Genomic DNA, 27,859 nt, shown 5'->3' with positions numbered 1-27,859 from the left:
TTTTCCCCGACCCCTCCCACCACTGGGAGCACCCTGTGGGCATTGCTGGGTCTCCACTCGCTTTGGGCATTCTGGAACAGCATTTGGCCCTACTCATTGATCTCCCGTTTATACACAAAGGGTTGAATGAAAACCAACTTGTGTGAATATGGCATTCAGGCCCAGTGATTGAGATTACAGCCCACAGCAAGCTCATTTCATACCCCCTCACCTGCATCAATATACAGACACCCCCTAAGGCCTGGCCCAACCAGCGCTCAAGCCCCACCAGTTTTGTCTGTGGGAATAGCCCTCTTGTGTATTATTGGACTCAAGTTGTCAGAAAGCAAGGGGTGGAGGGGGCAGATGAAGACAGGGGATACAACACACCACAGGACATGGGGACTGAGCTCTTTGTGGTAACCAGGATAACCAGGATATTCATCTGACCCCTTGTTCCCAGGTGGGCCTTTACAGAATGGACAGCCATCAGCAGAGATCCAGGAAGAAGTGGCTTTGACCAGTTTGAGCTCTGGCCCCACAGCAACCAAGCGCCACAGCACGGGTGATAAAATGCATTTCCCTCGGGCCAACCTGCAGCCCATCACCACGCTGGGTATGTGGCCTTGCCTACAGCTGCCCCCGCTTTGCTGCAGGACAGTGGTCCTGAGGTGGTTCTGATGTTCCCCCAAATCTAAGATATTAGAGATGGCAGGCTTCAGGTTGTCACAGCTGCCACTCACACGGCATCATTTCTGTAGCCTATCTATAGTACTATTTTCTTTCTTTCTTTCTTTCTTTCTTTCTTTCTTTCTTTCTTTCTTTTAATTTACTCATTTATGTATATGAGTACTGTGTATGTCTGTCCCACAAACATCTATGCTCTATTATAGATGGTTGTGAGTCACCACGTGGTTGCTGGGAATTGAACTCGGGACCTCCGGAAGAGCAGCCTGTGCTCTTAACCGCTGAGCCATCTCTCCAGTCCCCTAGTATTATTTTCTTGATGCGTCATGAAAGTGGTTCTTTTAAAAAAAGAACTAAAGTTAGTTTATTTTTCCCCCCAGCGAACAAATTTGAGAAGTTACAGATTTGTACTGAATTTTTTTTTTTTTAAGGCATATCAGAACTTTTGGGGCTGGAGACATGGCTCACTGCCTAAATGGGTCGGGCGCAGCAGAGCCTCGTGCTGTATGAGAGAGGCCGCGGTTGCGTCTCTCCCCCTTCCGTGGCTTCCTCTGCCAACATGGAGCTGTGCCCACAGGGAAAAGCGAGTTTGGGGAGGTGTTCCTCGCCAAGGCGCAGGGCTTAGAGGAAGGCGTGGCGGAGACGCTGGTGCTGGTGAAGAGCCTGCAGAGCAAGGACGAGCAGCAGCAGCTGGACTTCCGGAGGGAGTTCGAGATGTTCGGGAAGCTGAACCATGCCAACGTGGTGCGGCTTCTGGGGCTGTGCCGCGAGGCCGAGCCCCACTACATGGTTCTGGAATATGTGGACCTGGTATGTTACGGAGTAGGGACATGGATGGGGCCGTGTGCCGGGGGAGAAGGGTTCTTGGGGTTAGGACATACAGAGGTCTTGGCTTTCTGTGATCCCAGACAAGGCCTGCCTCCTGCTACCTGCCGTCCTGGCTCCCCAGTACCCACTTTGCCTTTCCCTACGTTCAGTTTCTCCTGTCTTTCCGGAGATCAGTCCTAAGTTCCGGGGCTTCTCACTCCACGCTCTGCCTGGATGGCCTTCAGGTTCTCCCTGCCAACTGGTTTTCTTTGCTTTGTTATTGTTTTCTGTCTCTGGGCTTGTCACTGCATGAGAGCAAGCTTGTCAGAACCTGGCTGGCCCTCCCTTCCTGCCTCTCCCTCCCTTTCTCCTTCCCTCCCACCTTCTTCCCTCCCTCCCTGTCTTTTCTCTCCTTTCGCCTCCCCTCTTCCCCCCTCACCCACTTCTTCTCCTGGCTCAGGTGCCAGCCCGTCCACCGGGTTATCCTTCCTACGCTCACCCCTGCCTTCCCCATCCTTGCTGAGTGCTGGTGCCTTTGGTCCTTGCACAGCTGTTGTGAGCGTCAGGGGAGGAGATGTCCTCAGTGTGCTTCTGAGCATTGTGTGTTTTTCTGCTCGTGGGGTGTGTGTGTGTAAGGCAGAGACTCTTAGAGAGTAGGAACGACAGTTGAGAGGTCATGTTCCATATGGTCTTTCTCATATCCCAGTGAACTGTGCCGACCTGGTTGAGGACTGGGTGCACAGTTGGGTCAGGGCTTCACTGTCTCCTAGCAGGGACTCTTGAGAGCAGTGCTGATTTGGGCTCATGTTTCAGAGCCCACTCACAGGCGTTTGGCCCTTCCCCTCAGGGAGACCTCAAACAGTTCCTGAGGATTTCCAAGAACAAGGATGAAAAATTGAAGTCACAGCCCCTCAGCACCAAACAGAAGGTAAGATCACGAAACGGTGGGGTACTCCCTCAGAATAGGCTGCCAGCAAGGGCACAGTCAAGCTTCCGTTTCTCATGTCTGCTTTAGAGCCAGGCCTTATGTAAGTACGCAGCAGGCCCCTGAAGTCTGTTCCTGGCCCCATTTCATAGACCAAGAAACTGAGGCTTAGAGAGATTAAGTGACTTTTCCCAGTTCTATAGCCTGCAAGTAGCTTGGTATCGTCACGTTGGCTTCACAGAGAAGGCAGCTGCTCCGGCCCTTGCTTCTGTGAGAGCAAATGCCCGCATGCCTGTGGCTCTGAGCAAAGGCAGCAGCAAGCACCCCAAGTCCAGGGGCTGCTGGGCTGGGCATGGCCTTGAACAAGTTTCTTTAACTGGTGTGTGGAGACTACACAGCCTAGGCTGAAGGACCCGAGGCATGAGCCACACGGGAAGTGAGTGGGAGGCATCAGTAAGAGATGTGGAGGACATCCAGGCCCTTAGGTAGCCAGGCAGCTGTGGTTAACAAAGAAGGTTTCCTGGTGGAGAAAGCCATTTGCATTCAGGTCTCAAGGACAGGAAGTAGTTGAATGGCAGGAAGGAGATGGCTTCAGGACAGAGGATCAAGGTAAGTGGCTGGGACAGGGACAGAGGCAGGTTGATAGTGGTGTTCTGCGCCTGTATTCCATTTGTGGCAAGGGTGACCATGAGGCCAAATTGAGTCTGGGGTACATAATGAGTTTGAGGCCAGCCTGTGCTATATACGGAGACCCTGAGTCCAGAAACCAAACGAGAGAACAAGACAGACTGAGAGGAAGTTGGTAGCCTCTATTGTGTCCTGGAGGTGCTTTGAGAGCCAGCACCACTTTGCTGCACACACACTGTCTTGCATGCTTTTCATCTGATCTTTAGTTCCATGAGGAAGTTTTCAGAAACTGGGTTCCTCACCCTCCAAGAAAGGCGCTCGGATCAGGCAGGAGAACTGCTTCTGGAGGTCCAGACATAGGGCTGGAAAGTGTGGCTGTAAGGTTAAGGGAGCTCACTGCCCTTCCTGAGGACAAAGATTCAGTTCCCAGCACCCCAGTCAGGTGACTCACAACCTCCTGTAGCTCCAGAGATCTGAGGCCTTCAACCTCCACAGGCTCCAGCACTCTAACCCAGACCCAGGCACAGACTGGCAGACATACAAAGAGAGCCACACACAAACACACACACAGATCCATGCACAGACATCAATAGAGAGTCCCGTGCACAGACAGACACACAATTAAAAATCTTGAAAATGAAAAAAATTCTGATTTAGCCAGGTGTGGTGGCTCATACCTGAGAGCTTAGCACTCTAAAGACTATGACGTAAACACTGCAAGACTTTGAAGACAATGAATGTAAACTGTATTGTGAAGGTCAGGCTAGTCTGAGGGGAATTAAAAAAAAAAACTTTATTAGTATTTGTATGCGTTTGGAGATCAGGACAACTTTGTGGAATCAGTTCTGTCCTTCCACCTTTAGGAGGGCTCCAAGCCCTCAGGCTTGCCTTTGCCCAAGAGCCATCTCACCAGCCGCCATCTTACTTTCATTACTCCATGGTTGTATTCCGTGGTGGATGGCATCTCCATTTACCTGTCCAGCGATTTCCCCAGGTTGAAGGGAGCGCCTCCCTTTTCTGTGACACGTGTGCGTTTAATTACAATGTTCAGAAGTTTGTCATTAGTAGTAGTTATTGTGTGTTGGTGAGAGTGTGGCCCACACTTGCCAGGCTCTCCTCCGCCTCAGGCTCCTGGGATCTCATTCAGATCTTCAGCCTCGAGTGGCAGTGTTTCTGTCTTCTGAAGCCTCTTGATGGCGCAAGGAAATTTCATTCTTTTCAGCAGGCGCTCTACTGCTGACCCGCGCCCACAGCCTTTTCCTTGTAGGGTGCTCTAAGGGTCCCTGTGTCTCCTACTATTTGCTTCCACCATTTAAAAGAGGCGATAGAAGTGATAGGAGCATGCGCCTTCCTTTTCTTTTAAACTTTATCTTATGTGTATGGCCGTTTTGTCTCCATGTATTTATTTGTACTGCATACATGCCTGGTACCTGTGGAGGCAAGAAGAAGACTGTCGGGTCCCCTGGACCTGGAGTTATGGACACTTGTGAGCCACCACACAGGTGCTGGAAACTGAGCCCAGATCCTCTGCAAGAGCAGCCAGTGCTCTGAACCCCTGAGCCATTTCTCTAGCCCTGCATCTTTTTGTTTTTTTTTAAACCTGTATTGACTGGTATTTCTGTATGTATGTGTCCGTGTCTTTGTGCATGCACACATGCATACAGAGGTCAGAGGATAGCTTGAAGAAGTTGGTTCTCTCCTTCCACTGTGTACATTCCAGATCTCAAACTCAGGTCGTCAGGCATGGTGGCAAGTGCCTTTACCTGCTGAGCCATCCCACCAGCCCGAAATCAGGGGTCTTGCAAGTACTGTCATAGTGCTGTGACTTTATTCTTTAGCATGGACCACCTGTGGTGGTGACCCCTTCTCCAAGAACAGTTTTTTTACAATTTTTGGCTCCCTTGGAGTCTGCCTTTTCCCCTCCCCTCTGTTTAGCCTTGGCTGTCTTGGAACTTTCTCTGTAGGCCACGCTGGCCTTGAACTCTTGAGGCAAGCCTAGACATCCACCAGCCTTTGCCAGTTTGGTTCTCAGCACTGAGGACATTGAGTGTCATCACAACCGACTGCCTATAACTCCAGGGGGATTTGATTGATGTGTTGTTCTGCCTCTCTTTCTTGAGTACTGGGGTTAAAGGCCAGATCCATCTACCCTTATTTTTTGAGACAGGGTCTCTCACTGAACTCACTGATTGGATGGCCCAGTTGGCTCTTCACCTGGCTTCCGGAGATCCAAACTCAGTCCTCATGCCTGCAAAGCAAACACCCACCAAGCCATCTCCACAGCCCCTTAATCTCACTTCATTAAACCTTTGATCAACCTAATGAAGCAGGTGCTTTATCCCATTTTCTGGAGAAGGCAGCTGAGGCTGTTGTGTTCGGGGTTTCCGAAGTAGCACTCCAGGGGCACGTGGAGTAATACAGACAAGGGTTGTGTTACGGGTGGTCCTCTAAATCTCCAGCGCTGGGCTGTTCTCACAGGCTGCTCTCCCTCACCAGGTGGCCCTGTGTACCCAGGTGGCCCTGGGCATGGAGCACTTGTCCAACAACCGCTTTGTGCACAAGGACTTGGCCGCTCGAAACTGCCTGGTCAGTGCCCAGAGGCAGGTGAAGGTGTCAGCACTGGGCCTCAGCAAGGATGTGTACAACAGGTAGAGGGGCCTGGGGGGAGCGTGAGCCTCCCTTCCCTTCCGGGGGAGGTGGGGACAGAGGGCAGATGCAGCTCAGCCGAAAGGGGGGTTGGGGAGGGCTGGTCAGAGGAGCCTAACCATTCCCTTTCGAAAGGCACAACAGGTGCCCAGAAGTGTTCCCAAGTTCTATGGATTATCTGTAGTGATTAAAAAAATGTTACAAGCCAGGTGGTGGGCACACCCTTAGTCCCAACACTTGGGGAGACAGAGACAAATGGATCTTTTGACTTCAAGGCCAGCCTGGTCTACAGAGCGAGTCCCAGGACAGCCAGGGCTACACAGAGAAACCCTGTTTTGTAAAACTAAAAGACGAAAAAAACTCAAAAAACAACCCAATATTATAAACCTGGAGCTGGTTTGGGTTTAGGGATCAGTGAGAGAGAGATTTTTTTGTTTTTGTTTTTCGAGGCTGGGTTTCCCTGCGTAGCCTTGGCTGTTCTGGACTCGCTTTGTAGATCAGGCTGCCCTTGAACTCACAGAGATCGGCGTGCATTTGTCTCCCTGAGTGCTGAGACTGCAGGTCTGCACCCCCAGAGAGAGAATTTGTATAGCTGCTGCATGTGTCATAGCTGTGCATGTGGCATTGGCTCCCTCTGTGAGGTTTTGAATTCGGGAACTATTACTCCGAAGCCTGAGCCTTTAAGCTCATGTTCTAGGTTGCCTATATATGCCCCCTTGTGGGAGTACCCAGTCTCCCCAGTTTCAGCTCACCCCAATTTGCCCGACTATTGCTTTGGTCCTACTATTGCTCATACTTGATGACTAATAAAACCTTTTTCTACTTTTTAATTTCTACTCGTATTTTCGTTATTTATTTACTCATTTATTTTAGCAGTGTTGGGATCAAACCCAAGGTCTCACATCCAGCCCCAACAATTTTTAAAAATTTGAAACAGGATTTTGCCGAGTTTCTCCAACTGGCATTAACCTCACTCTAGCTTAAGGAAGCCTTGAACTCATGATTCCTCTGCCTTAGCCTTCCAAATAGCTGGGATTTCAAATTTGTATCCCCAGGCCTCGGTTTTGTTTTTCTGCTTGTTTTTTTTTTTTTATTTAGATTTACTTGTTTTGTTTTATGAGTGTTTGCCAACACACACACACGTGTGTGTGTGTGTGTGTGTACATTTATACCATGTGCCTGCCTAGTGCCTGACACAGTTTTAAAAGAGCTTATCAGAGTTAAAGGTGGTTGTAAGTCACCATCTGAGTGCTGGAAACAGAACCCAGGCCCTCTGGAAGAGTAGCAGTGCTCTTAACCTCTGGAGCCATCTCTCCAGCATCCTTCCCAATGGAATATCTATGTATTCATTCATTCATTCATTGTTTCATTTATTATTTTACGTGGATGGGTGTCTTACCTACGTGTATGTGCGGTACCTAGTGTCCACAGAGGCCAGAAGAGAGAGTTCATGCCCCTAGCAATGTAGTCACAAAGGTTGTAAACTACTGTGCAGGTGCTGGAAATCGAACCCAGGACCTGGGGAATTGCAGCCAGTGCTCCTAACCAATGCCGCCTCAGCCCTCCAGCTCCTCCTAATGGAGCTGTTAAGCCGTCACTCAGATGGCTCCACATCCAGAGCTGACCCAGCATACAGCATACACATCGCTGAGTGCTGTGAGCTTTGGAAAAGGTGGGACCCAGCCGTGGGAGTCCCAGCTTGAGATGAGGCTGGCCTCCCAGCCCTGGGCCCCCTGTGACCCCCCCCCCCCCCGTGTTGCTTCTCCATTGCAGTGAGTACTACCACTTCCGCCAGGCCTGGGTACCCCTGCGTTGGATGTCCCCAGAGGCTGTCCTGGAAGGTGACTTCTCCACCAAGTCCGACGTCTGGGCCTTTGGTGTGCTGATGTGGGAGGTGTTCACTCATGGAGAAATGCCGCATGGTGGGCAGGCTGATGACGAGGTGCTGGCAGGTAAGCCGCTGTGTTCCCGGGGGAGGGGTCTAGATGTAACACCCACCTTTCCCATCCCGCCTCCGCCTGCAGGCCCAGGGTTACTGAGCCCACCTCCCCTGTCAGGGCTGGTCCTTAGGAGTCATGAAGATGGGACCTCTCCAGCTATTAAAAATACGTGAACGCAGGCCAGGAAGGTCGCTCAGCAGGGAGGGGTACTTGCCATCAGGCCTGATGACCTGAGTTCAGCCCTCAAGTTAGGAGAGAACAGTTCTCACAGACTGTGCACACACACACATATCAATAAATAAGTGATTTTTTTAAATACTGGAAAGCAGGCTCAGGTTGTGTAGGGAAATGATAGAACCCTTGGCCAGCATATGAGAAGCCCTGGGTTCCACCCCTAGTTCTGCAAAACACGGAATTAATTTATTGGAATCTCTTCACACTGGATAATATCACAGTTGCCTCAGCTCCAGCAGGGACCCTTCCTACCGAGTGAACTGGGGAGCAGGGTTATCCCCGCCATATGCCTTAAGATGTGGGGCCCACCCATCACTGACCAGCAGCACTCCCTGGAGCAGAGCCATCCTGGAGTGCTGTGAGCACTGCGTGCTCCAGCAGGCGTGGACAAGTCACTAAACATTCGTGCTAACTCCACCCACTGTCTGCCCCACCGCAGACTTGCAGGCTGGAAAGGCCCGGCTTCCGCAGCCCGAAGGCTGCCCCTCCAGGCTCTACCGGCTGATGCAGCGCTGCTGGGCCCTGAACCCCAAGGACCGGCCCTCCTTCAGTGAGATCGCCAACACCCTGGGAGACAGCCCCGCCGACAGCAAGCAGTGAGCGAGCCTTGCAGGCTGTGCCTCAGGACGCCGCGGACAGGGAAGAGCACCTCCTGAGGAGAGCCTGCAGCATGTTGGGCAAGATAGCCCTGTCCTCCTTGGCCCTGGGGTTCCTGCCCAAGCACAGCAGGCGTTGCCGAGGGCTGGCAGTGCCTAGGTGTTTCTCTTTGCCCCAGCCATTGGGGAGGCTGATTCATAACCCAGGCCGGGTGACTAAGACTTTTGGCTGGGCATTTTTTTTCTTTGCCACCCCTTCCCTTATCAGGGACAGTATGGGTACCTCAGGTAACCCCGATTTCTGGCCTGAGACTTCTTTTGGCCGGGTCCAGTTCTGCCACTCATCTGCCGGTGTTGCCTGGGGAGGGCAGGGCTGGAGCTGAGCTAGGTTTGGGGGAGTTCTTTAATACGCAAATCTACTCAAGTTCTAGGCTAACTCTGGGCACACAGGACCAACAGGTCCCACCTGGAGGGGAGGGTGTGACGGCTTGTGGAGGACACAGAGGTTAAGTCTTCCTCACCACAGGCTTGTGCACACCAACCCAGACCCCAGTCTCCTTTCCTCACCCTAAGTGCCTGGCAGATGAAGAAGTGTTCAGGAGCTTTGGAAACTTATATAACCCGCCCTTTTTGTATGCACCACGGGCGGCTTTTGTATGTAATTTGCAGCGTGGGGTGGGCGGGCACAGGGAGGTATGGGTGGGCTCTAGAGGAATTGGGGGCCTCATACTTCTATTGTTGTTGTTGTTACCGTTTGTTTGTTTCATGTTTTGTTTTGTTTCGTTTTGTTTTTTTTTGTTTTTTTTTTTTTTTACACTCGCTGCTCTCAATAAAGAAGCCTTTTTTACAGCCTGTTTGTGAGACTCTTCACTGCCATTGTCGGTGAATGATGCTCTTTGTTTCCATCTCTTTGCTGATCGGAAGGGACAATGTGACTTCGTGACAGCTAGCAGGGCTGGGACAGGACTGTCCAGCAGATATTGGTCCTGCTCCCCAGTTCTCAGATGGTTCATAATGTTTCTACCTGCGTGAGAGCCGCCTACTGTTCGCTGGCTGGGAGTGTAGAAGTTTCATAGACATGAAGGACCAGAAAAGGGGTCACTGATATATTCAGGCACTGAGTCCGTTTAAAACTAGAAAGGCTCCCCCTGATGGGAGAGCAGCCCTACCAGGCCACAGAGGAAGACAATGAAGCCAGTCCTGATGAGACCTGATAGGCTAGGATCAGAGGGAAAGGGAGGAGGACCTCCCCTCTCAGTGGACTTGGAGAGGGGCGTGGGAGGAGATGAGGATTGGGAGGAAATGAGGGATACAAAGTGAATAAACTGTAATTTATTAAAAAATCAATTAAACTAGAAAGACCAGGAGCTGGAGAAATGGCTTAGTCTAAGCACTGGCTGCTCTTGCAGAGGACCTGGGCTTCAGCTTCCAGGACCCACATAAGTGGAGGTTTACAACTGACTGTAACTCTAGCTCCAGGGAATCTAACCACCCCCTTTTGGCACCAGTGGGCCAAAAGTGGACACCAGGAAACACACTTACATAGTGCAGGTAGAACACACACATGAAATAAAAATAAATCTTGGAGAACACAAAAAAATGAGCTGGGTGATGGTGCACACCTTTAGTTCTCACACTTGAGAGGCAGAGACAGGGGGATCTCTGTGAGTTAGAAGCTGGTCTGGTCTACAAAGCTAGTCTAGGACAGCCAGGGCTACACACAGAGAAACCCTGTCTCAAAGCATCCCACCCCATTCCCACCCCCGCCAAACAAGCTGGGAAATGGCTCAATGGTTAAGAGCCCCCCTTTGTTGCTCTTACGGAGGTTCCAGATTCAGTTCCCAGCACCCACATGGCGCTCACATGCACCCCTAAATCAGTTCCAGGGTATTAGACCCCCCCTTCTCCCGTCCTCCGGTATCAGGTGCACACATATAGACACATAAATACACTCGTGCAAAGCACAAATATATAATATATAATCTATGTATATATACATGGTACACATACACATTCATGCAAAACAAATATACGCAAATATTTAATGTATATATACGCACACATACGAAAGTGCCTCAGGAGGCAGATGCTAGAGGATTGTGAGCTCCAGGCCAGCCTGAGCTACACAGCCAGTCTCTCTAAAAAACAAACAAACAAATAAAGAGTACTTACCTGGCATACATGAAGTCCTAAATTTGATCCATAGCCATAAACCAGGCATAGAGGTATAGTCCTGTAGTCTTGGAACCCAGGAGGTAGAGGCAGGAGGATCAGGATGGAGGGACACATGTCTCAGCCACTAAGAGCACACGCTGGCTACTCAGGGTCAATTCCCAAGTATCCGACTGGCAGTTTATGACTGTAACTCCAGTTCCACTGTATCTGGCCTATGTGGGTACCAGGCATACACAGAACACAGGCATACAAGCATGAAAAGCAACCATAAACAAAATAATAAAAGCTAGTCTTTTCAATTAAAAAAAAAAAAAGGACAAAATGGTTCAAGGCCATCTTCAGCTACGTAAAAAAAGGTAGCCCAAGCTGGGCAGTGGTGGCACATGACTTCAGTCCCAGTACTTGAGAGGCAGAGGCAGGCAGATCTCTAAGTTCGAGGCCAGCCTGATCTATGGAGTTCCAGGACAGCAAAAGCTACACAGAGAAACCCAGTCTCTGAAAACAAACAAACAAACAAACAAAGTAGCCTATTGGATCTTCTTACCCAGCCTCTGCTTCACCCATTTTCTACTTGATGTTCCTTCCCTCTACCTGTTTGGACTGAATCTGAGGGTAGCTCTCTTCACTAACTTTCCTAAGGTATCACTGTTAAGAGAGTCAACCTTATTTAATTTTTTTTTGTTTGTTTGTTTCTGTTTTGTTTTTTTGAGACAGGGTTTTTCTGTGTAGCCTTTTTTGTTCTGGCCTCAATTTGTAGACCAGGCTGGCCTCGAATTTACAGAGATCCGCCTGCCTCTGCCTCCCAAGTGCTGGGATTACAGGCGTGCGCCATTGCGCCCGGCTCTAAAAATGTATTTAGTAGTATTAGTTTGTGTGTGACAAGGTCTCGAGTATGGTCTGAGAATGGTCTTGAACTCAGCACATAGCTGAGGTTAATTCTGAACACATCCTGATTGTCTTGCCTCTACCTCCCAAGTGCTGGGATGGCAAGCATGTGCCGCCGTGCACAATTCAAAAATCTTGACGCAGCCTGGTTTTCTGTGCAGGCAGCATCGAAATCCTTTTAACTTACCTCTGCCCTGCTTCTTGCGTTTTGCTTGAGTGTAAGAGAAAAAAAAAATATGTAAGAGTGTAATTCTGATTGTGGAAAACGTCCAGTGGCAGGGACCTATATAAATGATAAGGTACTTTTTTTGTCCCAAACCTACTCTAGAGCTGAGCACTGTTAGTGTCTGCAGCATCGCTTTCCAGAAATGTTCTGGACACATTGGCTCATGATTTCCTTTCAGTCCCCACTAACCTGCCGTCACATCTAAGACCCTGTACTTCCGCATGAAGGATGTTGTCGCAATCTTTTTCTCTGTCATGTAGTTTTGGCTGTCCTAGAAGATGCTGTGTAGATCGGGCTGGCCTCAAAAACTCACACAGGTTCACTTGCCTCCTGCCTGCGCCCCACCATTCCCCCCTCTCACCCCCTGCTCCAGTCACCAAGTGCTGGAATTACAGGCACTTTATTTTTGTATATGGGTATTTGGCCTGCTTGTATGTCTGTGTACCACACGTGTTCAGGGCTCTCAGAGGCCACAGATGGCATTGGATCCCTCTGGAACTGCAGTTACAGGTGGATGTGAGCTGCCATGTGGGTGCTGGGAATTGAACCTGGGTCCTCTGAAAGAGCAGCCAGTGTGCTCTTCTGAGCTGTCTCTTCAAGCCCCGAGACAATAATTTTTAAAGATTACTTTGATCGGGCTGGAAGTATGGCTCAGCAGTTAGGACCACTGACTGCTCTTCCAGTGGATCTAGGTTCAATACTCAGCACCCACACGGCTGCTCATCACTGTCTGTAACTTCAGTTCCAGAAGACCCAACCCCCTTTCACAGACACATGCAGGCAAAACACTAATGCACATGAAATAAAAAAGAAAAGAGAAGATTTACTTTTTAAAATTGTATGTGTCTGCACCTGTAAATGCAGGTACCCACAGCCTCCTGAAGAGGGCACTGAATTCCTTGGAGGTAGTCCTGACCACCCCCCGAAATGGGCACTGGGAACCCATATCAGATACTCCGGAAGGACAGTGAGTACTTTTAACCACTGAGCCCTTTCCAGTCCAAGACTGGCATTTAAATTTTTTTTTTTTCATTTATTTAGTGGATGGGTGTTTTGTCTGTATGTGTATCTGTCTGTGCCTGGTGCCTGATGAAGCCAAAAGAGACCATTGAATCTCTCTTGGAACTGGGAGGCACCATGTGGGGCCAACCCCTGCATATATAATGTGTATGCATGTACAGGTGAACACACACAGAGGAACAAATGTAATAAGCAATGCGATTTTAAAAACACAGATGTTACAGCATCCAAATAAAGCATGCTGTTGTTAGTTCAAGGACTCCTATGATCCATGCTGGCCGCTGGCCTCTAGCTCACTATGTAGCCAAGGATAACCTTGAACTGTTTTCTACTGCTCTTGCTTCCTCCTCTGGAAGCCTGACCTTACCCACTGGCATTTACCACTGTGCCTGGTTAATGTGGTTGGTCCTGGCTCGGCAAGTACTCTCCAGACTTTATGATATCTCCCACCCCTATGAACACATTAAAAAAAAAGTATTTTTTTTGTGTGTACATGTGTGTTATGCCTGTCATGTTTGTCTGTGTATCACGTGTGTGCCTGATGCTTACAGAGACCCGAAGAGGGCTTGCCCCGTGACTGCAGTGACAGATGGCTGTGAGCTGCCGTGTGGGTGCTGCGAACCAAACCCGGATTCTCTCCAAGATGCAGCCAGCGCTCTTGACCATGGGGCAATCTCTCCAGCCCGTGATTCCCACTTTGATTCTAGCCTCATCATTGGGCTTTGGCTCCTGAACCTGCAGTTACCTGGAACAGTCTCGGCTTGAGTCTCTCCCTGACTTCCTGTGGTGACAAAGGGCAATGTGAATGACGTCATCCTAAGAAGGCTATGGCACAACACAGCAGACCAGCAGACAAAGCAGTTCCTTGGGAGGAAGCCCAGGACAGGGTTGTGCTCTTCCTAGATCCCTCCCTCAGTGGATGTGATGGAGGTACGGTCCTGTGCCTCTTGGTAGAGGGCTCAGAATTCTCCGGAAGCTATGTGGGGGTGACACCACCGGGCTGTGGATTTCAGATCGGATTACTTCAGAGATTTAGTGACTAACCCTACAGTACATGTGTTGGTACATGTATGTACATACTCTATTCAAATCTCTTGATAAGTATTTCTCACATTTTTGGACTGTGACTCATAGTGAGCAAGGCAACGAACATTGTTACCCAGTGCAAACATAAAGCAGATAAAACCAATTTTCCATCCTTTTGATGTCTAAAATGGTACTCTTTTATGTCTCAGTCTATATATAACGCAAACAAGTGGTTGCTGGTTTTTCTTTTTTTCTAATTCTTTTATTTTATTTTATTTTATTTTGAGACAGGGTTTCTCTGTGTAGCCTTGGCTGTCTTGGACTCACTTTTGTAGACCAGGCTAGCCTTGAACTCACAGCGATCCACCTGCTTCTGCCTCCCCCAGTCCTGGGATTACAGGCAGGGGTGTGGTTGGTGATTTTTTTAATTTTTGCTCGAGTTTGCGTGTGTTTTGAGAAAGGGTCTCACTGCGTAGCCCTGGCTGGCCCGGAACTCCCAGCGACTGGTGAGCCTCTGCCTCTCGAGTGCTGAGATTACAGGCATGCTCCACCACACCCAGCCCGTATAGAAGTGTTATGCAACAATACTTAAACTGGGTGCGGTGGTTCCAGTCCATTTACTCCAGCGTAAGCACATGTTCAAAGTCATCATCAGCCACATAGTAAGTTCAATACCAGCCTGTGATAATACAGTTCAACAATAAGTTCAATACAGCCTGAGACTTTGATGCTTAACCTGGTTTTTGTTTACCTATGAGTCAAGTGTGGAGGCCGTAGGATATGGCCTTGACTGTCATTCCTCAGAGCCTGTCCACCACGTTTTATTTATTTATTTATTTATTTGAGACAGAGTCTCTCTTGTGTGGCTTTGGCTGTCCTAGAACTTACTCCATAGACCATGCTGGCCTCGAACTCACAGATCCGCCTGTCTCTGCCTCCTGGGTGCTGGAACCAACTGCCAGGCCCGGGTGTTTCTATTTAAATCTTTCTATTATATTTTAGTTGTGTATATGTCTGGGTGCACACACACTACAGTGTGTATTCGAGTACAGACGACAACTTGCCAGAGCTGGTTCTTTCCTTCCACCATTCTGGTCCCAGGGGTTGAACTTAGGTCATCAGGCTTGGAGTAAGTGCCTTTACCCACTGAGCCGTGTCACCAGCTCAGACTTTCTTTGTTAAGAGATGGTCTCTCGGGGCTGGAGAGATGGCTCAGAGGTTAAGAGCACCGGCTGCTCTTCCAGAGGTTCTGAGTTCAATTCTCAGCAACCACACAGTGCCTTACAACCATCTATAATGAGATCTGGTGCCCTCTTCTGGCATGCAGGTGTACATGCAGACAGAATACTGTATAAAGAATAAATAAATAAATCTTAAAAAAAAAAAAAAAAGAGATGGTCTCTCACTCAAATGGAGACTGCCAAGTAGCAGTAGCCTGAGTGAGCGGGGTGTGTGTGTGTGTGTGTGTGTGTGTGTGTGTGTGCCTGTCCACTCCTAGCACTGAAGCGTGTGCCACCATAGCCAGCTTTTGTGACATGAGTTCTGGGATTTGAACTCAGAGCTTCATGCTTTCAGCTCAGTCCTTAATCTGTGTGTATGTGTAGTGCTTATTACCAAGGCTAGCCTTTGGACCAGTGGTTATCCTTTTAGTGATCCTGTTCTGGCCTCCTGAGTGTCGCAGGCATGATCCACCACATCCGGCCAGCTTATCTGTTCCAAGAGTCATGTCCCTACAAGTACAAGGAACCAATCACTTTGTCTTCACCACAGGAAACCCATTTCATTAAGCACACCAGGAGGTCCGTCCGTGGATGGGCTGACCTGCCACAGGTAGGTCCTGGTAACTAGCCACAGACGACTACTGTGGCTTTCTTCCTGCCCCACCCCCTTTAAACCTGTATTCAGAACCCGAGGGATGGGGGCCTGTATTAAGGTTTTTATTGCTGTGAAGAAACACTACAACCAAAACTTTGCAAGCTGAGGAGGGAAAGATGTATTCAGCTCAACACTTCCACATTGCCGTTCATCACCAAAGGAAGTCAGGGCAGGGGTCAAGGAGGGCAGGGGGCGGGAGGCAGCGGCTGATGGGGGGGGTGGCCATGGTGGGGTGCTGCTCACTGGATTGCTCTCCTGGCTTGCCCAGCCTGCTTTCTTATAGGACCCAGGAGCACCCGCTCAGGGATGGCCCCGCCCACCATGGGCCCCATCAATCACTGATTAAGAAAATGCCTCAGAACTGGAGCTCATGGAGGCATTTCCTGGATCAGGCTCCTTCCTCCTTGATGACTCTAACTGTGTCAAGTTGACTCCCAATCAGCCAGTACATGTACCCACACAGTATGGTCGACCTCCGGGCACAGGTCTAGAGAAAGACAGCCAGACTTTATATTTAAGTATTATTATTATTTTTGGACTGGTCTTGCTATGTAGTCCTGGCTAGCTCACTATATAGGGAAGGTTGGTCTTGAACTCGGGGCAATCCTCCTGCCTCCGTCTACCGAACAGCTGGAATTCAATGTGTGCACCACATCGTCGGGTCAGATTTAAGTCATTTCAGGAACATAGAAGTCCAAGCCAGTTCCTCTATCTTGGACTCTTGACTCTCGAACCCCTTAACCTGGGCTTTGTAACACCCACTTTTAATAAAGCACACACACACACACACACACGTGTGTGTGTGTTTATCCTTCTGCGGACCTGTACTCTCGACCACTCCCTTGCTTAAATGTTCGGTCCCACCGGACTTTCAGGCCTTTACACGAGCTGCGGCTTGTGCTTCATGCTCCAGACCACCACCCCCGCCCCCTTTGAGCACCGCAGGCAGCTGGAAGTCTTCACTGACCCCTCGCTCTCCTCCCTGCCCCCACCACGGACGGGAGGACGTCTCCGCGCCTCCTCCCCTGCCAGATGTGTGTCTGCCAGAGATCCCCCCCCCACCTCCCCGCGCTGCCGCCGCCCCCGGCGTCGAGGATGACGAATGATGTGACCTCGCAGCCAGACTTGTGGGAAAGCCTTGATCCTTCGAACAGAGAGGGAAAGGCAAGTGTGTGCGTGGTGGGAGGATCAGTGGAGCCGCTGGGCTAGCGCAGTCTAAACTCCGCTTCCCTCGGCTCCGACCACTTTACCTTCCTCAGGAAGCGGTGGGAGCGGTGCTCCCGCCCATCCCCGCACTCCCTCGCTGGAACCGGGAAGTAATCTCCCCGATTTACTTCCAACCCCCCATCCACTCAGGGGTTCCCTCTCCTCGGCAACGCGGTCCTCCGGCCCCCCTCAGTGCTCCACGGCTCCCCAACCCTGGGGGGGCGGAGCTGGCTCGGCTCCACTGTTCCTTTAAGGAGTTGGCTCCTCCCCCCGCCCGCGGAATCGCGGTCTGACGCGGGATGACTGCGGCGAGTTCGGGATGTCTATGCAAATAAGTGTCCTCCTCGGGCCAATGGGGAGCGGAGGTGCCGGAAGCGCGGACCAATGGGGCGGGGGCGCTGGGGCTCACCATATAAGGAGCGGCCTCGCCATAAAAGGAAACATTGTATCTCTTTATATGGGGGGGGAAGGGTTGGGGGATACCTCCGCCGCCAGCGCGTGGTCCCGGCCCCCTCCACCCGCGGTCTCGGCCGCGGCCAGCAGCCCCTGCCCCGCGGGGGACGCTGACGGCCGCAGGGCGCGCCTCCCCGGCACACGGACAGGGGGCGCTGCGCGCGGCCTGGGGCAACCCCGGCCATAGGGGCAGGAAAGTAAGGGCCCAGGTCGGCCCGGGCGTGCAGGGGCCCCGGGTTCGCAGCGGCGGCCGCGGCGGCGGGAGCGACTTGTAGCAGCCGCGGGAGTGCCGGGAGGAACCGGGAAGCCGATGGCGGCGGCGGCCCCGATCCCTCGCTGACTTGCCCGTCCGCCCTCCTGCACTGAGCGCCATGTTACCGAGCCAAGCTGGGGCCGCGGCGGCTCTGGGCCGGGGCTCGGCCCTGGGGGGCGGCCTGAGCCGGACCCCGACGGGGCGGCCGGGCGGTGGAGGCGGCGGCGGGACTCGCGGGGCGAACGGAGGCCGGGTCCCCGGGAACGGCGCGGGGCTCGGCCCGGGCCGTCTGGAGCGGGAGGCTGCAGCGGCAGCGGCGCCCGCCGCCGGGGCCCTCTACAGCGGCAGCGAGGGCGACTCCGAGTCCGGCGAGGAGGAGGAGCTGGGCGCCGAGCGGCGCGGCCTCAAGCGGAGTCTGAGCGAGATGGAGCTCGGCGTGGTGGTCGGTGGGCCCGAGGCGGCGGCCGCGGCGGCCGCCGGGGGCTACGGACCGGTCAGCGGCGCGGTGAGCGGGGCCAAGCCGGGGAAGAAGACCCGGGGCCGCGTGAAGATCAAGATGGAGTTCATCGACAACAAGCTGCGGCGCTACACGACCTTCAGCAAGAGGAAGACGGGCATCATGAAGAAGGTACCGGAGCCAGAGGTTGGCGCGCCCCGGGGGGGGGGGACCCGGAGGGTGGCTGGCTGCGTGCTGGGGTGGCCCCGGGAGCGAGACCGCCGAGGCGGAGGTGAGAGGTGGTGAGTCGGCAGGAGGTGTGTGGGAGGGGATGGTTGTACCCCGGCCGGGCGAGAGGGGAGGGGCCGCCGGCGAACTGGGGAGAGGGGAGATGCTGCGAGGGGTCCGGAATCCAGGCCGAGGGCGCCGAGGTGGGAGTGACCAGCGCGCGGGAGACAGGGGGTCCTGGAGGCGTGCAAGCCCTGAACAGGGGCCGGCAGGAGGGTGGATGGCCAGACGCGGGGTCAGCAGATCCACTGTGCCCTGGGGGTCGGAAAGGGCCATGGAAAAGGGAGCAGGGGGGTTTGGAGACGAGGAGGCAGGAGTTGGATGACAGCAGGGAGCGAGCGCGAGTGGGAGGAAAGGTGGGCATCGCAGGAGTTGTGCGGGCTTGAAGGACGGGCAGGGTTAGGGACCAGGTGAGGGAGCGAGGCGGGAGAGCTGCTGCTGCCTTGAGGAAGACAAGCTGGGACCAAGTCCCGCCCTGGCCATGTGTCTTCCGTTGCTTTCTCTGGCTATCTCCTGCTGCCCGCAGGGCTGGCTGCAGAATCGCCGGCCTTTGGGACAAGTAGGGTTTCCTAGGGACAAATCAGTGCGGGGAATGGTGGGGAAAGTCAGGACGATTTGTAGGGGTATCGCTTGCCGACATCCTCTAAGGAGCGGTGATGGAAGGGGCCATCCTGGAGTCTAGGAGATCCAGGAAGGGACGGAAGCAGAGGAACTGGGAAACAGCCTACAACCTGAGAAGCGGTGTTGTTATCTGTTCCTTGTGGAAGCTGGAACTGCTTCCAAGGTGGGTTGTGCAGTTTAATTTAGCTAGGGATCCCGTTCCTGGGCTCACGGAAGAGCATCTGTTGCAAACTTAGCTCTCATCGTTTTGGGGCTCTCTCAGTCATGCTTGGTCACCGTGGAGAAGGTTTTGGGAGAAGGTGGAAAGTGCTGCTTGTCCTTCCTTATCCTTCCATGCCAAGGCAAAGGCAAAGGGCATTGTAGTACTCCAGGGCAAAAGAAGTTGGGCTGTGGCAACAGGTTATGCAGATTTCTGGCAGGGAACGTAGGCACTTTGGCCCTTAGGTGGCTGCACAAATGTGATGGGTGAATTCTAGTGTCCTCACTGTCCCGATGATGATGGTGAGGAAGCAGGCACCGAGCAGTGCTGATAGCTGACTGGGACTTGCAGTGTCCCCCTTGAGGTTATATGATCAGTCCCTGCTGGGAGCTATTCCTGTGTGCTTGGGGCATTTGCAGTCAGTGGGACTGCTTTTTCAAGGACATAGGTAGTTTTCCTACTTCCAGCTCACCTTCAGACAACTAGATAGGACCCTGATACAGTCACTGGAGATGAAGGTCATCCGAGGAGGCAGCGCTGGAGATCACCATATAATTTCCCCCAGGGAAGTAGAGAGGAAAAGTTCTGCTGACCTGCCCATTTCCCTCCAACTCCCCAGGCCTATGAGCTGTCCACGCTGACAGGGACACAGGTGCTGTTGCTGGTGGCCAGTGAGACAGGCCATGTGTATACCTTTGCCACCCGCAAACTGCAGCCCATGATCACCAGTGAGACCGGCAAGGCGCTGATTCAGACCTGCCTCAACTCGCCAGACTCTCCGCCCCGCTCAGACCCCACCACAGACCAGCGAATGAGTGCCACTGGCTTTGAAGAGCCAGATCTCACCTACCAGGTGTCGGAATCTGACAGCAGTGGGGAAAGCAAGGTGTGTTGTTTGGGTCGCCCATGTAAAGGGGGGAAGAGAAGAGGGCCCCTTTCCGTTCTTGGCCTGCTCCCAGTAAATAGGTGCTCTTAGTGATGTGGAGTGGGGCCAGGTTAGTGTTCCTTATCCTAGGAGACAGGTGTCCATCCTCCATTCCTGACAGGAGGCCGGCCCCCTAGATAAGCGGGCGGCCTCCGTGCCCATATAAGGCCGGTTCGGGCTCCACGCCGGCCTCCCGCCCCGCAGCCCGCCTGCCTGGCAAGGCCTTTGCATTCCTCCCGCCAGCTGTCTCCCCGCTGGGGGCGGGGGTGTAGCTTAGCCCTGCCCTCTTGGCAGACTGGGAATAGGAAGGGAGCGCTCCGGGTCCAGGGTCCTGGGAACCCATTACTGTTGCCAAGAGGGCTGTCAGATTGGACAAGGGACTACCTTTCTATTGAGCCTCATACCAGGTGTTCGGGATACCCAGGCCTGGGCTTTTGGGGAGAGTATTGGCTTGCTACTAAGGATGCCAGCTCTAGTTACGCCTCCTCTCCTTTCTATTCCCGGGAAGGAGAGAGGGCAGGGTCTTCCTGCTTGCTGTCTGTGAAGCTCCACCTTCCGGGTGCTTAACAACTGGCCAATGGAAGGAAGCGACACTGTTTGCCTTAGCAACGTCTCTACCAATCAAAGGCCTTGGGTCCAGTTGCTTAGCAAACATTCCGGGCCGACCCACCCGGCTTTTTGAATCCTGTTTGCCTCCAGTCGGGATCTAGGCCTGGTGGCTTGGTTCTCAAGTCCTGGCTTCTTCCTCACTAAGAACACAGGTTCTCTGAGGAGTGTCAACACTCCAGGGTCCCTCTTGTGTTGGTTACCTGTAGCCTGCAATCATTTCCGGGTGTGTGTAGGCCTCATTTCTACGCATGTGGTTAAGTCCCTTGGTAGCTGATTTGACTAAAGCGCTTCACTGTCATACCTTCATGAACTCCCTCGAACTGTAAGTTCTTTGAAAAGCTCAGTCCCTGCCTTAGAGCCAGGTAGTTCAGAGCTCTTAAGAATCCTTTTGAAGAGAGCACGTGCTCAACCCTCTCACATTTGTAGAAGAGGAAACTGAAGCTCGCAACAGGGAAGTGATTGGCCCAGGGTCACCCAGTCAGTCACTGCCAGAGCTAGAAACAGACTGGATGTGCTTTGTGCGGCTCGCTGGGGCAGAGAATGCACAGGAGTTTTCGTTTTAAGAGCAAACGATGTTTATTTTGATGTTCGTGTTAGCCAGATGCTGGTTTTAGGAATGCTAGCCAGTGTAATCTTCCTAACAACCCGTGAGTTAAGTAGTTGTATTTTTTCTTTGTCTGTAATATTTGTTCTTTAGAGACAAGGTCTCTGTGTACCCTGGCTATCCTGGAACTTACTATGTAGTGATCCCCAACTCGCCGGGATTCTCCTGACTGTGCCTCCTGCCTGGCTTTATGTTCATAATTTTTAAAGTTTGGCACAGTGTCGCCAGAGACTCACTGTGTAGAATGGGCTAGCCTTGAGCTCCTGGCAATCCTTCTGCCTTAGCCTCCCGAGCGGTAGGATTCCAGGCCTTGCCACCCTGCCCAGCAGCAGCCCACATCTTGCGTGGTCCAGGTATAAGTAGGGTTTAACTGCAGTGCCGGTTTGGCCTGGATTCTCAGTTCACACAAACGACCACAGAACTGAGGTCCGTGAGAAGCTCACTGCTCCGTCTTTACTCTGGGTGTAGGACACACTGAAGCCAGCATTCACGGTCACCAACCTGCCGGGAACCACCTCCACCATCCAAACAGCGCCCAGCACCTCCACCACCATGCAAGTGAGCAGCGGCCCCTCCTTCCCCATCACCAACTACCTGGCACCAGTGTCTGCTAGTGTCAGCCCCAGCGCTGTCAGCAGTGCCAACGGGACTGTGCTCAAGAGCACGGGCAGTGGCCCTGTCTCCTCTGGGGGCCTTATGCAGCTGCCTACCAGCTTCACCCTCATGCCTGGTGAGTCACGAGGGGCAGGGAGAGGTTTGTTCTCGCTGGGAAAAATTGAGGGCGTTGAGAGTGGTTTGAGGGCTAGCGCCAGGAAGACCCCTTTCTTTGATGAGAAAGAGGGTAAACATGGGTTAGAGCCATCGGAAGACAAGCTTTGCCCGCTGAGGTCCCTGCTGTTGGTATAGTAAGTTTGGCCTCTACATTCTGGTCTTGTCTGGCTAGCTCACCCTTGAACCTCCATTGCTGTGGAGATAGTTCTACTAACCCTCTGTTGTGACTGCAGGGCAGATTATGTCCTTGATGGGTTAAGGCTAGCTCCAGTCAGCTGAAGAAGATGAAACAAAGCAGGAGGGGCAGGAGGAAGAGGGAAGTCACCTCATTCAGAAGCTGTAGACTTGTAGAACTTCTTCAGGTCCCAGGGGAGAGTGATAGGAATTGGGAGCAAGTGTGCGGGACCCTGGGACATGTTTGAGGGTGACAGCTGCACAGGAGCCCAAGTAAAACCCTGTGTCTCGTAGGTGGGGCAGTGGCCCAGCAGGTCCCTGTGCAGGCCATTCATGTGCACCAGGCCCCACAGCAAGCGTCTCCCTCTCGTGACAGCAGCACAGACCTCACGCAGACCTCCTCCAGCGGGACAGGTATTAACTCCTCGTCACCCCCCCACGCCCTGCCTTTCCACAGGGAGCCTGGCGCTGGCACTTAGCAGTATATCTTTCCTGTACCGAGGACCCCAGGGAATTACATTTACTAACGCAGAAACTGGGGCTTTTGGTCTCATCCTTATAGAAAGCTGGGTGAGTGTGGCCTAGGTTTGACCCCTGTTCTGCAGTGCGGCTGTGGGCTCAAGAAAGAAGTAAGGAACCACTGGAAAATTATTTGCTCATGAGCAAGGAAGGAGCAGCCAGTGCATGTATGGGCAGACACGATAGGTCTTCAGTAGCTTTAATTCCTCCCGGCTGCCTTTGGTCAGCTCAGGGATTATAGTGAACTCTGACATGTCAGCTGCTGTCATTTCAAGCTTATTTATTACACATTACTTGAGTCCCTTCCGGTCTAGGGACTGGAGTAGCTGAGAACTTAGGGGAAAAGCCGAGTCTGACGTGACACGTCAAACGCAGCGAGTCTGCACTTTAACAAGGTTCCTGCATTAGTAGTTGGGAAGTGCTTGCCTCAAGGATGAACTTGTTAGGTGAAGGTTCAGGAAGAGGGAGGGGGAAGGGGCAAGTGTTAATGAGCAGTAAGTGATGGAGTTTCCTAAGGGAGGCTCTTGAGCTTCCTGGAAGAGTGTCCATCATTGTAATCCTGAGCTCTGGGATAGACAATCCCACCCTAGAACATTGAGTTGTGCTCTCAAGAGAAAGTTAGGCTTTTTTTTTTCAGTTAATGACAAGGAACAAAGAATCTTTTGTCAAACTCCTGACGTGGGGGGACGCGGTACAATTACCCTGATGGTTGGAACCCTGGGGCAGGATGAGAGATACCAGTAGGGACCGGCTCCCTGATGTGTGTCTGTGTTTTCCAGTGACGTTGCCCGCCACCATCATGACGTCGTCCGTACCCACAACTGTGGGTGGCCACATGATGTACCCTAGTCCCCATGCAGTGATGTATGCCCCCACCTCGGGCCTGGCTGATGGCAGCCTCACCGTGCTCAATGCCTTCTCCCAGGCACCATCCACCATGCAGGTGTCCCACAGCCAGGTCCAGGAGCAAGGTGAGGGAAGGGCCAGGGCTGAAGAAAGGAGGACCACCCTCCCTTGATGGCACTCATGTGTGCCCCAGCTCCAACACTGAGATGCATTCTCACTCATGTCCCTCTCCCAATGCCCACACATATTCCTGCACAAATACACAGGCTTGGCTCTTCTCACGTCCACCGGACAGTTGCGCTTGCTCATTTGGACACTCACGTGCATCGAATCCCTCACACTACAGGCACCCTCATGCATTGCGTGAGACACATTGGGGCGCACACCTCGGTTCCCAGTCACCGGTGTATGTCACACTCTCCGATGTCTAGAGAGCCTCCTGGGGGCCAGTGAATGAGCGTTTCCCATGCTTTCCCATGCAGGTGGTGTTCCTCAGGTGTTCCTGACTGCACCATCTGGGACCGTGCAGATCCCTGTTTCAGCGGTTCAGCTACACCAGGTTAGTGGGGTAGGTGGCCCTCCCCCTGGCCCCACCCAGCCGGCCTTCCCTCCCCAGCCAAGGGGCCCATCTGTTTCAGCTTAGACCTGTGCTGGACCGGCCGGCCAGCAGGGGGCGCCGGAGCCTGCATGTCCGCCCTCCTACCTCCCATCCTCACACTCCTCCTTCCCTGCAGATGGCTGTGATAGGGCAGCAAGCTGGGAGCAGCAGCAACCTCACAGAGCTACAGGTGGTGAACTTGGACGCCACCCACAGCACCAAGAGTGAATGATCCGCCCGCCACCCTGGACAGACGGCCCAAGGGACGGCACCACTTATTTATTGTTGCCTTTTCACATTTTCTTTACACACACATTGACTGGCCGAAGGAGGGAGGCGGGGAGAAGGAGTGGGCAGCCACGGGACTATGCCCTCTCACTCCAGCCAAAGAAACGGGCCTGCCTGCCCTCCCCCTGCCCCCCGCCCCTCCCCTCCTTCTTGCTCTGCCTATCGTGCTGTTGATGGTGGAGCTGTCCTCCCTCCTCTTGCCAGCTTGGCTCAATGTTTGCTATGAGTATTAGCTTACCCAATGGACTGTGCCCACCTTCCCACTCACAGGCCTTCTGTGGGATTGGGCACAAGGTCCCCCTCTGAGGAAGCATCTGGGGTCCTCTGTTCAGCCTCTTTGGCGACCTCTGGTTAGCTCTGTGTCTGCCACAGTCTGGGTCAAAAGAGCCCTGCCCCTGCCCCTCAGGGAGCCAGCTGGGAGAAATGGGGGCTTCTTCCTCATGCCACCACCCTCTGCCCCGTTCAGCTCCTGACTAGCTGGGCCTGTGCACTGGGCAGGTTATTGGGGCCACCTGCCCTGCCTTGCCACTCTGTTCCCGTGGACCTCCAGGGGCTCTTGGGTTGGAGGGAACCATCAGCGTTCTCTTCTTCCCTTTGTCTTCCCCCCTTCTCCCAGCTGCTTTACTTAAAAGTTGATTTTGAACTTTTTATTTGAGGAGATGAAGTGAAAACAAATCTATAAATATATATTTTTAAAATATTTAACTTTTTTTTAATGGCGTTTTTCTCATCCCCCTCCCTACCCAAACTCCCCCTTTCCTGGGGAACCTTTAGGTTCCCTAGAACTGGCTGGGCCCCTGGGGACAGCCACCCCATGAGCTCGGGGGTCCACCAGTGTGTGTGTGGGAGATTCTGGGATTGCCCCACGTCCTGGGTTCTTTCCAGGAGAAAGCTGGGGGGGAGCCCTCCGGCCATGCCCCAAAAGGGGAGGGGAGGGTGACCCACAGTTCTAGGCCTCTTTTGCCCTCTAGGGTTGTTTCGAAGAAGAGGGTAGAGGGAGACCAAATGTGGGGGTGGGGGGAAGGGGATCAGGTAGAGGAGACTGATTTTTTTTTTTTGTGCCACAGCATGGTCATTGCAGCCTTGCGTACCTCCAGGCTTTCAGCTGCCTGGGGCCCAAGTTGCACTGAGCAGAATGGGGTCTGGGAGGAGGGGAGACACAGGAATGGGGGTCAGAAATAGGAGCAGCTCTGGGGCTGACTGCAGCAATGGGGAGCCAGGAATGGGCAGCTCTCCCAGGGAGTGAGCAGCTACTGTAACTTTTTTAAATTAAGACAAAAAAGCCTTGAAGAAAATGACTTTATTTTTCTAAGTGTAACCTCAGTATTTATGTAATTTGTACAGGGCCGTGCCCCACCCCCTTAAAATCCCTTTGGGGACCTTGAGGGTGGGCTAGCATAGGGGAGGGTATGTTACCCTGCGTCAGAGCCAGCCTAAACCACCTGTTTCCAGTAAGGGAGCTTTTTCAGAAGGGCAGTGGGGGTGCGGAGTCATTAAGCCCTTCCTGCTGCCTTCTGCTTCTGTGGTTAGGTAAGGGGCAGGGGAAGGTTTTATGCACAGCAGCCTAGGTTTCAAGGGGATGATCTGCTTACGAGCTTGACAGCCCCCCAACCTCTAATCCCCATTGCTGTTTTCCCCAGCCGAGATGCCACCTTTCTGGGCTTTCTCCTGGAAATAGCTGGGGTGGCTATAGTTTGGGTGGCTTTCAGGACTGGGGCATGGTAAATGAGGGGCCAGAGTGGGGGAGCTTGGGACTCAGGTCTGTAACTGCCCAGCCCCTTTCTCTGCTCCTGTTTCACATCACCACCACTCACTCACCGCTCCCCACCACACGGGAGGAGATGTCGTTCCTCCTCACAAAAGGCAGATCCAGTGAGTGAATCGGGCAAAGCGCTTATGATGTGTGCTGAGCGATTGTGGCCTTGGGAGGACCTGCTCGTCAGGACTGAGGTGGCATTTCTACGTGCAGCAACCTTTGGTGTTTCCCTTCCTAAGTGGCTCTGGGGTGTGTGTGTATGCCTGTGTCTGAGTGAATGTGTGTGAATGTGGGCTGTGTGTGGGTATAACAGTGGTTTCTACTTCTCCTGGGATGTTGACCCAGGGATGGTGGATATGGTCACATCCTATGTACAGAGCTTTCTTTTGTATTAAAAAAAAAATACTCTTTCAATAAATGTATCATTTTTGTGCACAGACTGGGGTCTTTGGCTGTGTCTTTGGGATCTTTTCAGCATAAGGAGGGAGGAGTGAACACAAGAAAACCCCTAAATCCTACCTCCCAGAAGTGGGGTGCTCAATCCTATGTGACTGAAGAAATCTGGGCTAGGGACTTTTCTCGCTATGCTTGGTTTTCCTAACCCCTCAGGGTGTTCGGTGGTTTTCCTTAAAAGTCAAAGTGGCAGAATAACCTAAAATAGGAAAACTTAGAAACATACAAACGCACACGCACAACCCCCCCAAAGTCGTAGATTGTCGGGGTGCGGGTTAACTAATCCAGGAACGGGTGCTGAGGTGGGCGGGCGAGAAAGGCGAGAGGATCAGACGAAGGGCGCTTCACACCTGACTGGCTGGGAGGGACGCTGGCTGCGGACTCCCGCGGCCAGTACGCATGCTCTGCTCACGCGCCGTTCGGCCCCGCTCGCAGTGGGCCACCGTAGGACCCGTCGTAGCCGGGCCGTGCGTGCGCCCGGCGGCGTGTGACCCGGAAAGGAGCCGTGGAGGAGGCGGGCGGAGCTGCGCTACCCGCTGCCGGGTGACAGCGAGGGTCGAGCGGGACGGTGAGAGGTGAGGACAGAGCTCTGCGCCAACCGGTCCCTTCTCCTTACCCAGACCCTTCCGAGCGCCTCAGCCCTTCCTCCGGGATTGGAGAGGGAAGCCCCGCTCGCTCGCTCGCTCGCTCGCTCGTCCTGTCAGCTCGCGGCCGCGCCCGCCATCCTCACCCCGCCCTCCAGGCCATTCCCAGCGTGGTGTCGGGCCGGGCTCCTCAGTCTCTGGAGCCCAGCGTGGTCGCGATGGGTCGTGCTGCCTTCTGTCCTCAAGACCCCACAGCCAGGCATCACCTTCACGCCTCTATTTACAGCTTCTGGTCTAGGCCTTCCCTCTGCCGCCCCCACCCCTGTTCCCCTCCTCCCCAGGCCGAAAGGATGGTTTGACTTGGCTCGGTGTCAATCCACAGCCATTCTGGCATCCGTGGTTATCTCTCAGCCTTCCTTCCATGCTAAGGGAATCTCATCCCCGTGGAGATTCACATCTTGTTTGCCTCTTCCTTTCTTCTGCCTGTCTTCTATCCGTGTACCCTGACCTGACACGCCTGCCCTGATCATTCTGATCGCCGTTTCTTTATCTAGGGTATGCCTTCTATTTTTACTCTCTCCGTTGCACTGCCTCAAATCACACGTACCTTTTCCTGATCGTTTTATTT

General features: G+C 52.9%; 3 protein-coding genes across 4 annotated transcripts in view; all 3 read left to right on the top strand.

The window, feature by feature from the left end:
• Positions 1–9,311, top strand: part of Ptk7 (protein tyrosine kinase 7 (inactive)) — a 61,092-nt gene extending 51,781 nt beyond the window's left edge. The window contains exons 15-20 of the mRNA XM_021640183.2: positions 443–595; positions 1,244–1,476; positions 2,321–2,401; positions 5,522–5,673; positions 7,445–7,623; positions 8,285–9,311. Coding sequence (XP_021495858.1) covers positions 443–595; positions 1,244–1,476; positions 2,321–2,401; positions 5,522–5,673; positions 7,445–7,623; positions 8,285–8,445 — 959 coding nt within the window. The 3' untranslated portion in view covers positions 8,446–9,311. The remainder of the gene's footprint in view (positions 1–442; positions 596–1,243; positions 1,477–2,320; positions 2,402–5,521; positions 5,674–7,444; positions 7,624–8,284) is intronic.
• Positions 9,312–17,305: 7,994 nt separating this feature from the next.
• Srf (serum response factor) lies at positions 17,306–26,633 on the top strand. 2 transcript variants are annotated; one of them, XM_021640179.2, is made up of 7 exons: positions 17,307–18,188; positions 19,724–19,990; positions 21,711–21,972; positions 22,482–22,601; positions 23,486–23,677; positions 24,035–24,111; positions 24,287–26,633. In XM_021640179.2, the coding sequence occupies exons 1-7, from the start codon at positions 17,679–17,681 to the stop codon at positions 24,380–24,382; spliced, it is 1,524 nt and encodes a 507-aa protein (XP_021495854.1). In that variant the 5' UTR covers positions 17,307–17,678; the 3' UTR covers positions 24,383–26,633. The 2 variants fall into 2 exon arrangements, with proteins under 2 accessions (XP_021495855.1, XP_021495854.1); XM_021640180.2 differs by lacking the exon at positions 23,486–23,677 and having other exon boundaries at positions 17,306–18,188.
• Positions 26,634–27,068: 435 nt separating this feature from the next.
• Cul9 (cullin 9) overlaps positions 27,069–27,859 on the top strand; it is a 40,831-nt gene continuing 40,040 nt past the window's right edge. The window contains exon 1 of the mRNA XM_060369550.1: positions 27,069–27,222. The gene's annotated coding sequence lies outside the window, so the exon portion shown is untranslated. The remainder of the gene's footprint in view (positions 27,223–27,859) is intronic.

This window comes from Meriones unguiculatus, chromosome 16 (assembly GCF_030254825.1).
Source record: "Meriones unguiculatus strain TT.TT164.6M chromosome 16, Bangor_MerUng_6.1, whole genome shotgun sequence".
Classification (NCBI taxonomy): Eukaryota; Metazoa; Chordata; class Mammalia; order Rodentia; family Muridae; genus Meriones; species Meriones unguiculatus.
The sequence above is the reverse complement of the archived record's forward strand: the minus strand, read 5'-3'. Positions and strand labels throughout refer to the sequence as shown.

What these genes read in the sequence shown, in the direction of transcription:
- Srf (XM_021640179.2), top strand. Translation starts at nt 17,679, where the DNA reads ATGTTACCGAGCCAAGCTGGGGCCGCGGCGGCTCTGGGCCGGGGCTCG. An exon ending in AGACGGGCATCATGAAGAAG is followed by an intron (nt 18,189 to 19,723) that starts GTACCGGAGCCA and finishes CCAACTCCCCAG; the next exon opens with GCCTATGAGCTGTCCACGCT. An exon ending in ACAGCAGTGGGGAAAGCAAG is followed by an intron (nt 19,991 to 21,710) that starts GTGTGTTGTTTG and finishes CTCTGGGTGTAG; the next exon opens with GACACACTGAAGCCAGCATT.